This window comes from Hemicordylus capensis, chromosome 8 (assembly GCF_027244095.1).
Source record: "Hemicordylus capensis ecotype Gifberg chromosome 8, rHemCap1.1.pri, whole genome shotgun sequence".
Classification (NCBI taxonomy): Eukaryota; Metazoa; Chordata; class Lepidosauria; order Squamata; family Cordylidae; genus Hemicordylus; species Hemicordylus capensis.
Window position 1 is genome coordinate 10172916 of NC_069664.1, and position 13824 is coordinate 10186739.

Genomic DNA, 13824 nt, shown 5'->3' on the forward strand with positions numbered 1-13824 from the left:
TCCCATAACTGTTGCGAAGATAAAGTCAAAGGCAGGGGGAATATTGTACACCCTGAGCGTCCTGGAAGAAGGATGGGATGGAAGTGTCTCTCGGTTGGACTATTGCAGTGCACTCTACCAAGGGTTGCCTTTGAAGATAACCCAGAGGCTTCTGCTGGCCCGAAACGCTCAGCTGCTTATGGGCAGCAGAAAATGTTTATTACTTGCCTTGATCTCCCACTCTTCCTCCAAGGAGCCCAGAGCGGGGTACGACATGCTTAGGTTTCTCCTCACAACAACCCTGTGGAGTAGGTTAGGCAATATGATCATGTCTCACCTTGGCTGAGGTCGCTGCAATGGCTGCCAGTTCGCTGCCGCGTCCAATTCAAAGTGCCTTGAACCCCTTCAGGGTTGGGCACCTTTGTACCTTCAGGACTGCCTCTCCCATCCAACTCTGACCTGCCTTGTGAGGTCGTCTCAGGTGGGCCTTCTCAGAGTTCCGGGTCCAGGGGCGGTACGTGGGACCCAGGCTCGTGGGAGGGCTTCTGTGTTGCAGCCCCCTCCTTATGGAACACCCTGCCTCCTGAGATTCATAATGCCACCTCCCTTCTGTCCTTTAAGAAGCTTCTGAAAACTTATTTTACTTTCGGCTTTTAGGGGTGTGTGTGTTTTCCACCTCCTTGTCTTCGTTGTTTTAATTTATGTAAACTGCCTCAAGTCTAAGGAAGGCAATACATTTGCTAAATAAACAAACAGTCTCCACCAACAATACTACCAACAGTCATCAAAGCTGCCACTGGCACCATTCAGATGCTGCTGCTGCTGCTGCACATACGTGTAGCCAGCATCTTCTCAGAAGAGGGATTCTTCTTTTCTTACAGATTGAAGGGAATGCCTCTACCCGCAACTGCATTTTTCCCCCATGCGTTTGTGTTAAAAACCGATACACATTTTAAAAACTGCTACACCATTTATTGAGGCTGGGGACAATGAGAGTTGTCGTTCAACAACTGGAAAGCCAAGGTTGCCTACCCGGGCATCAGAGGCACCTTTTTCATCCATCAGAATGCTTTTGGTCGACTCACCCAGCTGGTCCCTCAGCTAAACTTTGCAGTCCTCTTGGTCTAGGAAGAAAGAAAAGGGTCCAGAGGGAAATCCGGTGCACAGAGGGAGGTGGTGTCGGGGGTGGGGTGCTCGTGGCGGGAGGCAACACATTGGCATGTGAGAAACTTAGTTAAGACCCCCGCAATTTCAACGCAACCATGCATCTAAGGAGGGATCTCAGGCTTGTTCACTGAACCAGGATTAGGGACACAAAAGCCTCCCAACCTAAACTGGTGATTGAAGTGGGATGGAAAAATGTCTCCCCCCCAACTGCTTTTCCTTCCCAAATTACCCCTTCCTCCCCCTCCAAGCCTGGTTTTCAGTTGCAGACGGCTGGCCAACGGGAGCATCCTCAGCTCCCAATCCAGGGTAGGCAGCTTCTCCCCAAGCCAACCCTGGTTGCGTGAACTGCCCCGTCGAGTCCGTCCAAAAGAGTGCCACCTTCCTCATCCGAGCCGGTCCAGAAGGCTTCTGCTTAGGAAGGGCGAGAGGGAGGCAGAGGAGACGGCGACCTGGAGCTCTGCAAGGCACAGATCAGAATCACAAGCAGGTCCCTTTGACGGCTTCTGGGTTGTAGCAGAGCATCCCAGGAGGGGGAGGGCACGGACCTCGAGGGAGGCTGGGCCTTCGGTCCTCGGCCACAGCCGGCAGCCAAGTCACGGGTCCAAAAGTTCCCTCAAGTCTTTGTTCTCCTCGGGAACCAGGTCGCAAGCCCGCCTGAGCTTCTTGTCCCGCACAAGCCTCAGGTCCGGGTTCTGCTCCAGCAGAAGGTCACAGAGGTCAAGGTGTCCGTTCTCGGCGGCCTGGATAAAAAGAGGGAGAGTCCCCCAGGAGCAGGGCAAGAGCAGAGGGAGGGCCCCCAGTTTCCCATGGGCCAATCAGATTCACGGAACGGGCGTCATGGGAGTGTCAGCAGAACAGCCAAGAAGCAAGTCAGGGGAAACCCCTTGCTCCCCAACAAGCAAAATGCATCACATCGGAAGCTGCCGTATACTGAGTCAGACCAGTGGTCCATCTCGCTCAGGATTGTCTTCACAGACCGGCAGCGGCTTCTCCAAGGCTGCAGGCAGCAATCTCTCTCAGCCCTATCTTGGAGATGCTGCCAGGGAGGGAACTTGGAACCTTCTGCATGCAGATGCTCTTCCCAGAGTGGCCCTGAATATCTCTTACAGCGCTCACATGTCTCCCATTCAAATGCAAACCAGGGGCGTGCATGGAACCAGTTCCATCCACGACCCGGGAGGGGCTCTCTTTAAGGCACAGGGAGGGTGTTCTTACCGCCCCCGCCACGCTTCCCCCCTCCGGCACTGCGTTAAAAAGCGCTGGCGCGGGGCGGCTATATTCCCTCTTGCCACCCCAGTCAGCGTGATACCGCAAGTGGCATGCGCGCCCCACGCGCATGTGTGGTGTGCATACGTGCACATGCCACTTCTGGGATTACGCTGAGCCAGGCAGCAAGAGGGAATACAGCTCCAGCGATTTTTAATGTAGTGCTGGGGGGGGATGCACGGTGGGGGAGGTAAGAACACCCCGCACATTAAAGAGACCCCTGCCCCCGCGTTCGAACCAGTTCGAACGCAGGGGTCCTGAACCTGTTCGGCGGCCTGTGTCTTGACTGCCAAACAGGTTCGTGCACATCCTTAATGCAAAGCAGAGTGGGCTCTGCTCAGCAAAGGGAGCAACTCATGCTTGTGACCAGCTCTCCTCTCATGCTCCTCCAAATTAGGAGCAAAGACTAAAGAGGACTCCTCAAGCATCCATGCAGATGCACCTCTACATCAAGGTCCCTTGGTCCACCTAGCTCAACACTGCGTACACTGACTGGCAGTGGCTCTCCACAGTTCCAGGCAAGGGTCTCTCCCAGCCCTATCTGGAGATGCCGCCAGGGACTGAAGGTGGGCAGTATCTCACAGTGGGCAGTGTTCCCATGTAATCGCCCACCCAAATGCAACCCAGGAAGGACCTGCTTAGCAGAGGACAATTCATGCTCCTTACCGCAAGATCCAGCTCTCCTCCCATAAAAATGTGCATATTAAAGGACAGAAGAACAGGCGTTCCTATATTCACATACAAATACAGGAAGCTGCCTGCTACTGAGTCAGACCACGGCTCCATCTAACGCCGTATCGTCTGCACTGACTGGCAGCAGCTCTCCCAGGTTGCAGGCAGGAGTCTCTCCCGGCCGTACCTGGAGATGCTGCCAGGGATTGCACCTGGGACCTTCAGCATGCAAAGCAGAGGCTCAGCCATTAAGTGATGGCCCCTGTCCCCCCATCCACACCATTTGAGCCTTCAGTCCTTGTGGTTGGGGACGATGGGAGTTGTAGTACCTTCTGGGGACTCAAGGTAGGGAACCACGGGACTGAAGCCATCCTCGCTTCTCCAGAGGATTATTAAGCAGGTCGGACAAAATCAGGCCTGGTTGCACCCTGGAAGCACCAGTTCCATCAACTGCATCACATCTGGGACCTTCGATGTGCTCTCTCTCTCTCTGCTTGGCCCTATCCACCCCCAGCACAGTACTTCCAGTGACTGTTGCTGGTATGTTTCTTTTTAGAATGTGAGCCCTTTGGGGACAGGGAGCCATCTTATTTGTTTGTTGTTTCTCTGTGTAAACCGCCCTGAGCCATTTTTGGAAGGGCGGTATAGAAATCGAATTATTATTATTATTATTATTATTATTATTATTATTATTATTAAGCCAAACCATGAGGCTGTACCTTTCATAAGAATATAAGAACAGCTCTGCTGGATCAGGCCCAAGGAACCCCATCCAGTCCAGCATCCTGTTTCCCACAGTGGCCCACCAGATGCCTCTGAGAAGCCCACAGGCAAGAGCTGAGGGCAGGGCATGCCCTCTCTCCTGCTCTTGCTCCCCTGCAACTTGTCTCTGAGGCTGGAGGTGGCCTATAGCCACCAGACTCGTAGCCACTGATAGACCTGTGAATTTGTCTAAGCCCCTTTGGAAGCCACCCAAACTGGTGCCCATCCCCACATCCCACAGCAGAGAACTCCACAGATGAATGGCGCGGGGTGTGAAAAAGGACTTCCTTTCGTTGGGCCTAAAATCCCCAGCCTCCAGTTTCATGGGATGGCCCCTGAAGGTGGAGCCAGGGGTCTGCACGCCGTACCTTGTGCAGGGAGGTCTTCCCATCGTCATCAGTGGTCGCCGGATCGGCTCCGTGGGCCAGCAGCAGCTTGGCAACCTCCGTGTGGCCGCAGTAAGAGGCTCGGTGGAGCGGCGTGGCCCCACCGTGAGTCTGGGCGTTGCAGAGGGCACCACTCTCCAACAGGAAGCGGCAGACGTCATAATGCCCATTGCGGCTGGCGTAGTGCTGCAGGACAGAAAAGGGGGCACGTTGCAGCAGCTCCTCCAAGGAGAATCCCAGATGTGTGAGCCCCTGGTGGCGCAGTGGTAAAAATGCTGCCCTGTAACCAGAAGGTTACAAGTTCAATCCTGACCAGGGGCTCAAGGTTGACTCAGCCTTCCATCCTTCCGAGGTCGGTAAAATGAGTACCCAGAATGTTGGGGGCAATATGCTAAAAATCATTGTAAACCGCTTAGAGAGCTCTGGCTATAGAGCGGTATATAAATGTAAGTGCTAAGTGCTATGTTGCTGACTACAACTCCCAGCATCCGCAGCTGCAACGGCCTTTGGCTGGGGGTGCTGGGAAGTGTCGTCAGCAACATCTGGGATTCCTTGGCAAAAGCTCACAGAACACATTGACATCCAACCTGGCTGGACTGCAAACATGTACATCCAACATCGAATGAATGAATCCATATTTCAATCACCAACCAGAAGCAAACACAAAAAATATGAATAGGTACATATATACTCATCACCCAGTAACAGCAACATTAATTAACAGATTAACACTGACAACGAACTTAAAAAACCATGTTTTAAATTTGTGTGTGTGTACACACACACACACACACACACACACACACACACAATCAATGTTCTGACAAAGTACACATTTTCTGTCACTATTACACAAAACTTAGCAACACTTTAAGATATCTCATTTGAATCTGATAAAAGGTAATCTACATAAATATCCAGCCAACCTGGATCACCTTTTAAAAATAGCAGCAAATAATAATTACGAATCTCTTATTTATTTATTTAATTGACATTTTATATCCCGCTGTTCCTCCAAGGAGCCCAGAGTACTACATACTTAAGCTTCTCCTCACAACAACCCTGTGAAGTAGGTTAGGCTGAGAGAATGTGACTGGCCCAGAGTCACCCAGCAAGTCTCATGGCTGAATGGGGATTTGAACTCGGGTCTCCCCGGTCCTAGTCCGGCACTCTAGCCACTACACCACGCTGGCTCCCTGCTTTATGAGGGACAGTAATTGTGCCAAGACAGCTGGCTGGCTTGGCGATAAAAGCCTGATACACAACGCATGTCTATTTGCCATTCCATGTCACACACCGCTATTGAGCCCTTTCTCACCATCACAGAGAAAAGGGCTCCGATCTGCAGAGGAGGAAGCTTTGAAACATTTACCTCCCTGGCAGACGATGAGGGCTCTTCCGTGGTCGGGAGGATCACCCGCCCGGACGAATGCCAGCTACAGCTGGCCAGGTGGAGGCTTTGGAGCTGGGATGCGCCTTCCCAGCCCCCGGAAGTCCTATGATGCACTGCACAAGCATGCAGTGCGTCTACTCACGGAGCCATGTGGCACTGATACAATGGGCCCAGTTTCTGGACACCCTTGTGCCCCAAACCCGGCTAAGTGGTGGACTCCTTATGTGGGTTTGCCGCCACTGGGTGCCAGGAAAACTGGGCTGGGCTTCCTTCGCCCCGTTTTGCCTGCGGGTGTGAATAGCCCCAAGGTCTAATCATTAATCTAGCTTTTCATCTGTATCTCAAGCACACTTTTGAATGGCAACCCCTGCGAACTGGGCAAAGAGGCACCTTCTAAAAGTGGCGATTCTCTTTATTTAGCAGGGGGAGAGTAACTGGCCCTGTCCACCCCCAGCATAATACCCCTCCAGCAACTGTTGCTGGTGTCTATCTTGTGTTTCTTTTCAATTATGAGTCCTTTGGGGACAGGGTTCCATCTTATTTGTTCGTTATTTCTCTATGCAAACCGCCCTGAGCCATTTTTGGGAGGGCGGTATAGAAATCGAATAAATAATAATTAATAATAATAACTTATTCAGTAGATTCATACCCTGCTCTTGAACCTAGATTGCCTCTCTCAGCACTTTACAACCGTACAACTTTAAGAGGGGTGCATGGCAGTGATCCTTCTAATAGGGATTCCCAGATGTTGTTGACTACAACGCTCAGAATCCCCAGGCAAAATCCATTGCAGCTGGGGATTCTGGGAGTTGTAGTCATCATGTGGAAATCCCAGAGGGAACACTGATGCATGAGGAGATATATATATAATAAAGTCTTTTGACTCTGGTCAGGGACTGGGCTGCAGCTCATTGGAACAGGACCTATTTTGCATGCGGAAGGCCCCAGGTCCAAGCCCTGGCAGCATCTCCAGGTAGGGCTGGGAGAGACCCCTGCTTGAAACCTGGGAGAGCTGCTGCCAGTCAGTGAAGACAATCCTGAGCTGGATGGCCGAAGGGTCTCACTCACTCTGAAGCAGCGTCATACAAAAGCATTTTACCCAGAGCCATAGCTCCATGGCAGAGCAGGAATTCCAGGGCTCAATCCTGGCATCTCCTGATAGAGATGGGAAAGAACCCTGATGGAAATCCTGGCAAGCTGTTGCCAGTCGGAGCAGGTAATTCTCAACCAGGCCTGGGGGGACCTGGAGAGTTCTCCCACATCTGCACGAGTGAGAGCAGCAGTTTAGTCCTTCCCACGACAGACAGCAAGCGTGGGTTGGATGGGGGGGGGGACTACCTTTGACCAAGAGTACCCCCAGGAGCCATAACTCACGGTGGGCTTGTCACCTCCTGAAATCCTACACTGCAAAGTGCCCTTTTGGTGGGCGGGCGGGGGGCACTTACCAAAGCTGTGTATCCCAGGGGGTCAGGCTCACTGGGTTTGCCCCGGTTCCGGATCTGCATTTGGACCCTCTGAAGGTCTCCATTCAAAGCCGCACACCAGATCCCTAGCCAAAAACAGTTTCAGTTGATCACATTTGCAGCTTCTGAGAAAAGGCTTTCAACTTCTTGGAGACGGGGAAGAATTCCCTAACACACAATAAAGCGGAACATCGCTGTGGCCTGAACAGTGTTCCCTCTAACAGAGATGCCCAGATGTTGTGGACTACAACTCCGATCACCCCCAAGCAAAAGCCATTGAAGCTGAGGATTCTGGGAGTTGTAGTCCACAACAACTGGGAATCCCTCTTAGAGGGAACATTGGGCCTGATCCTGACTTGGAAACTCTGGCTTGCCCCTGGGACTTACTCCCAAAGACGGCTGAGAGAGACTCCTGCCTGCAACCTTGGAGAAGCCACTGCCAGTCTGTGTAGACAATACTGAACTAGACAGACCAATGGTCTGACTCAGTATATAGCAGCTTCCTATGATGTGTGCAAAGCCTTTGTTAGTACCAAGCAGGGTGGATAAAAATCAATGATTTTTTTAAAAATGGAATGTTTTGATTTAAATAAGATTTTTTTTAAAATAAAATGCTTTTTGAGGAAAAATCTATCTAAAGATAGTTTTCTGTTTAAGATACATTATAGTCCAAAGGTTATTCATCATGAAATAAGGATTAGTTTTTAATTATGTAGCATGAGGCTGTATATATGCAATGTTTAAATTTTTTGGTAAATGAATTCCATTAATCCATTCACAATGTCATGCTCTTCCAGAGGTTTCTGTAAGATTATTTTGGGCAATTTTTCTGTCTAGAAGAGGACCAAAAATGAAACCTTTATCTGGTTGTAAATATTAAGATGATACCAGCAAGAATGAGTCTTTATCTAAAAAAACGTGATTTACCGTAAATCTAGTCTTACTGACTAGTGATTTAAATCGATTTGATTTAAATCAAATCCACTCTAGTACCAAGAATGGAGGATCATGCTGGAGAAGGTATCTGCAGTTCCCCCACACATCAAAATCTGGGGAAGAAAGCACTTCCAGGAGGTATTTATTCCCGAGAATACTTGCGAAAGAAAACCATAATTGCAACAGGCTCATAGTCATGAACTGAACCCAAATGTTAGCATTAGTCATCAGACATACACATTTTAATTTAGGTCTTGCACTGTTACTCAGCCCTTCCTCCAGGAAGCTGAGGGTGATGCACATTCTGGGAGTCGGAAGATTTTGCATGTCCAATAAAGAGGTCTCTGGCTCACCGGCCACCCTCAAATATCTGAAGGGCCGTCACACCAGTCACACAAATCGCAAGAACGGATTTGTTCTCTGCTGCTCGAGAGAGCAGGATTCATGGGTTGACATGACAAGGAAGCAGATGCAGGCGAGACACTGGGGCACACTGACTGTAAGAGCTGGGGACAGTGGAACTCTCTGCCTCATGCAGAAGTGGGCAGTGGAAGCTGGAAAGGTGTAGCAGACGCCTGCACTGAGTGGGGGGTTGGGCGAGAGTACCTACAAGGTCCCTTCAAACCCTTACATCTTATAAATGCTTACGCCACAATAAAAGTGTTCGCTTTTGAGGGCCCCAAGATTCTGCTGTCTTGACACAAAGCCTCGTGACCTTATGGAACTCCTTGCCACAAGGTTGTGGCCATCAGTTTTTTTAAAAAAAATCTCCAAGGTAGAGAAAGATGGAGAGGGGTGGTAATCCTGTTTCCTTAGCACTAGCCTCCTCCCCATCTCAGCCCCTCCAGAGACCCCGCCCATCCAAACTCGCCTCTCTCAAAATCCATCTCCTCCAGAGTCTGGTGTACACTTGGCGCTGCTCTGTGATGGGAGCAGCTGCCGCCATCCTCCTCGGAATGTCCCGATGACGTCGCCATCTTTGCCTGTCTAGTCAGAACAGCGGGTGGGATGGCAGGCAGCCAGCCCTGTAGAAAGGAAGCCAGACTCAACTGGCAGCTCAGTTCTCCAACACAACAGCGGCTGGTCGCAGCATCCTAACCCCGGGACAAGAATATTGGTGGCTTACTGTGGTCTGGAACAAATAAAAACACCATCTGAGAGAACTGAGCCTCCTAGCATTGTCTATCAGGGACAGCTATCCCGAGGCCCTCCAGTTTTTGTTTTACTACAACACCCATCATCCCCAGTCAGTGCTCCCCATAACAAAGATTCCCAGATGCTGTTGCCCACAAGCTCCCATCATCCCGAGCCAAAGGCCATGGCAACAGGGGATGCTGGGAGTTGTAGTCAACATCTGGAAATCCCTGTTACTGCAAAACGCTGGCACAAAAAGTGGCCATTATGGTTTTAAAGGTAAATTGATGCCAGACTAGTCCTCCGCAAATAACAAAGGACAGCATCATTACTCCCATGGAGGGAGGTTCAGAGGGCTGTGAGGGGGCACCCGGGAATTTTCCCCATGGCAAAGCATCTGTAGTTGGTCTCCTGAACTTCCCCAGAGTTGACAGCATTCATCCCATTAACTCAGACGTTCTCAAACGTGGGTTCCCAGATGTTGCTGGACAACAAATCCCATCATCCCCAGCTACAGACTGGATGGCTGGAGTTGTTCCCCAGCATCTGGGAATCTAGGTTTGGAGGACACTTGCACCAGCATCTTCCCACAGGGAAAGTCACATATTTCTATTTATTTTTCTGCTCCACGGGAGCCCCCCGCCCCAATATTTCTTTATTATTGATTGATTGATTTGATTTCTAAGCCGCCCTTCCAAAAATGGCTCAGGGCAGCTTACAGTAAAATAAAAAAAACAATTAAAATCAATTAATAATGTCCTTGCCATATATTGCTGCCCAGAAGTAATCCATTTCCTCCACATATCCAGTATGTCACAGGAAAGGCTGAAATGATGGCTGCATTTTAGGGTTTGTTCTTTTTCTATCCATGCAAAAGTGCAAGAAGGTTTTGCACCAGTGATGTACTAGAGGGGTATAATGCTAAAACACTAAAACGGGGCGGCAGGGAGAAGAAGTCTGCTCACACATTTCACTGGGGTTGTGAAATCTCTCCCCAAAACAAGCCTTTGAGTTTGAGCAGGTCAATTTCACCTCAGCTACCAAGTCCCTCAAAACGCAAACAAAAACAGCAAATGTTTGGTGTTTGTTGCAAAGTGCATATGTTTTTCTGGAGGTTGTTGCTTCTTAATTAATGACTTCCTGAAATCTCTTGGAGTGCTCTCAACAGTCAGGCTGATTCCTGGAGACTCCCAGGACAGGACTTGGCTACTCTCCCTTGCCCGTGTGTGTGTGTGTGTGTGTGTGTGTGTGTGTGTGTGTGTGTGTGTGTGTGTTGCAATTGCCCCACCCACCCCACCCAATTTCACCCAGATCCCCTCAGGGACCTTGTGCCCCACAGTATTGAGACCCTCGCCCAGCCCAACCCTTTCCGGAACATTCCACCGGTCAACATTCCGTGACATTCCCCACTCCCGCACTCGGGTTCAGACATGTACTTCTGGCACCCAGTGCCTGCATGTGTGAAGGAACCCAGCTGGGTCAGGGGTTGTGAGAAAACCATGAAATCCTTGGGGACGAGGTCACTCTCCACCCTGTTGGAGATGGACTTCCAATGCATCAACCTATTGCACCAACTATCCTAATGGCCACTAGGGGCGCTGGGAGTAGAGATAGTGAGTAAGGGTCTCCCTAGCTGTTCTACCTGACCCTACCCCTGATTGGACTCTTCAAGTATTTCCCATGAGAGTCAGATTCCCTTCCTTTCCTCTTAGAGAGCAGATGAAAACATCTCTCTCTCCCCCTACCTATTCATTGTGTAGTTCTATAGATTAGGGTTAGGTCTTTCCTATCCAAAGTGTACTTCACCAATAAATACTTTATTTTATTTTTACATTTATATCCCGCTCTTCCTCCAAGGAGCCCAGAGCGGTGTACTACATACTTGAGTTTCTCTTCACAACAACCCTGTGAAGTAGGTTAGGCCGAGAGAGAAGTGACTGGCCCAGAGTCACCCAGCTAGTATCAAGGCTGAATGGGGATTTGAACTCGGGTCTCCCCGGTCCTAGTCAAGCTCTCTAACCACTACACCACGCTGGCTCTCTCTAAATACTTAGAAGTTAGTTCTACAAGAATCTCCAGGTGTCTCCTCTAAATAGCTGCAACAACCAAACTCTGCAACAACTCTGTAACTGGAGTGGGTTGCTTCTTTAGGGACACACAATTACAACCCCCAACACACCCAAATCCTCCTCTTCCCCTGGCTCTCCTTTCCCGGGGTGCTCCAATCTCACAGGGGGCACCTCTTCAACTGTGATCTCCATGCCCTCCATTCCTATCTGTGCAGACCTGGGGTCAGGGGTGGGCTAAGGTGTACACTTGCCAAGGGCATCAGAAGGGTCATGGCCAATCCGAGACTCTGCCCCACATCCATTTCTGTGTGGCCCTGTAGCTTTCCTAGTTGGGAACACAGGAAGCTGCCGTATACTGAGTCAGACCATTGGTCCATCTAGCTCAGTATTGCCAACACTGACTGGCAGCATCTCTCCAGGGTTTCAGGCAGGCATCTCTCCCAGCCCTACCTGGAGATGCTGCCAGGGATTGAACCTGGGGCCTTCTGCATGCCAAGCAGAGGCCCCACCACTGAGCGACAGCCCCATTCTGTGGAGTTGCTCAGTCACTGCCTTCCTCTGCAAATAGGACCCTTGTTCCCAGTCATGCATCATCACAGGAAATCCACTCACAGATGGGAAAAGCAGGAGGAGCTGCTAAACAATGTTCCCTCGAAGATGGATTCCCAGATGCTGTTGACTAGAACTCCCAGAATCCCCAAGCTAAAGCAGCTGGGGATTCTGGGAGTTGTAGTCAACAACGTCTGAGAATCCCTCTTCGAGGGAACATCGCTGCCACGTTTTCGAGGGTCAGCAAAATGCAGACAAACCCCCACCTAACACACATCCTAAGGAAGGGGCCCACAACAACCAGGCTACTGAGGGTCCTCCGTCATGGCTCCATGCATGCCCTTGACCCCCCCACCACCGACCCACAACTTTATTATTTGTTTGTTTGTTTGATTGATTTCTAAACCACCCTTCCAAAAATGGCTCAGGGTGGTTTACAAAGAGAAATACAAAATAAATAAGAAGGTGGATTGCCTCCCATCAGCTGTCAGTGCTGCCTCCCAATCTCCCAAGGATAACTGCTGTTTCTGATCTCACAGAAATTGTGGGGGGCAAACCCCTGGAGAACGCCCATCCAACCATCACTGATAGCTGAGGAGCAGAGAGCTGGTCTGGTGGTAGCAAGCATGACTTGTCCCCTTAGCTAAGCAGGGTCTGCCCTGGTTGCATATGAATGGGAGACTTGATGTGTGAGCACTGGAAGAGATTCCCCTCAAGGGATGGAGCCGCTGCTCTGGGAAGAGCAGAAGGTTCCAACTTCCCTCCCTGGCAGCATCTCCAATGAAATAGGGCTGAGAAAGACTCCTGCCTGCAACCTTGGAGAAGCCCCTACCAGTCTGTGTAGACAATACTGAGCTAGATGGACCCATGGTCTGACTCAGTATACGGCAGCTTCTTATGTGCCCATCATTGTTAGTATTACACTGTTTCTCAACAAAAAGTTCACAAAGCTCTTTACGCAGCAGAAGGAATCAAAACATATATATGAGAAAGTGGTCCCTAGTGTCATTATCTTTAACAAATACCAGCATGTTGGGCTCTTCCACCAGTCAAGGGCGGCCAGTGCAGCAGAAATGATTTGAAGGCAGCATACAGAGGGGCCAGTGGGTGGGGGGGTCTGAACCTTTGCGCTGAAGCTGCTTTGGCAACAGAAGGCCTCCCAGGCTCAAGGACCCCTGCTGGGAGAGGCTCCTGCCTGAAACCCTGGAGAAGAAGCCGCTGCCAGTCTGTGTAGACCATCTTGAGCTAGATGGACCAATGGTCTGACTCAGTATGCAGCAACTTCCTGTGTTCCTCAAATTACTCAAAGTAGTTCCACTGAAATTTAAAAAAAAAACCAAGTCTGGCATGCTTCACTGGTCCTTTTAATTCCAATGCGGCTGATTTGAGTGATTCCCCACCCCCATCATGTTCGCCTTTAAGTGTGCAACCACTTGTCTTCCCCTGTAGCAACTCGGGGCAGCTAGCAAAAAAATAATCCAGAAACTAAAACATCAATCTTATATAATGGAGGGGAGCAGGGTCGGGGGTGGGGGAGGCAGTTATTAAAATGCATAGATTAAAATGCATAGCATCTCATGGGCACAGGAGATATATACATACATACACACACACACATATATCGGTATATATATACATACACACACACACGCAGCAGCTCTACCCAATGAAAGAGAAGCTTCTAGGGAATCTCCGCCCAATTCCACAACGACCTCCACTCTGGGGTCCTCCTGACCCCAAGCCTACCTGCGAGCGGCTTGGCTTCTCACCACCCGGTCCCCTAAAGCGACCCAGAAGAGCGCCCAATGCGCACGCGCACCCCAGGCAAGCGCCATCTTACCTTAAGCTTTCAGGCCCGGCCAATCAGAGGAGGTGGGGCGGGGAAAGGCGGTCAAGGCCGTTGCAAAAGGCTCCAGGGGGCGGGGCATGAGTCCCTTGGCTGCAGTAGCGGCAGGCTTCCACTAGAGGGAGAAAGGAGCTAAGGAATGTTTTGCCCTGAGAGCCGTAGCTGATTATCTTTTATTACAGTCGCTGACGAGCAGCCAGCC

General features: G+C 50.4%; 1 protein-coding gene across 9 annotated transcripts; it reads right to left on the reverse strand.

Moving 5' to 3' along the window:
* Window positions 1-929: 929 nt before the first annotated feature.
* ANKRD39 (ankyrin repeat domain 39) lies at window positions 930-13609 on the reverse strand. 9 transcript variants are annotated; one of them, XM_053270322.1, is made up of 6 exons: window positions 11840-11878; window positions 8896-9156; window positions 7071-7174; window positions 4215-4418; window positions 1692-1886; window positions 930-1603 (listed from the first exon to the last, which is right to left on the reverse strand). In XM_053270322.1, exons 2-5 carry the CDS (start codon window positions 8999-9001, stop codon window positions 1740-1742), a joined length of 561 nt encoding a protein of 186 aa, XP_053126297.1. In that variant the 5' UTR covers window positions 9002-9156; window positions 11840-11878; the 3' UTR covers window positions 930-1603; window positions 1692-1739. The 9 variants fall into 9 exon arrangements, with proteins under 9 accessions (XP_053126297.1, XP_053126289.1, XP_053126295.1 ...); XM_053270314.1 differs by lacking the exon at window positions 11840-11878 and adding an exon at window positions 13523-13609 and having other exon boundaries at window positions 930-1886; XM_053270320.1 differs by lacking the exon at window positions 11840-11878 and adding an exon at window positions 13523-13603 and having other exon boundaries at window positions 930-1886; window positions 8896-9049.
* Window positions 13610-13824: the final 215 nt, after the last annotated feature.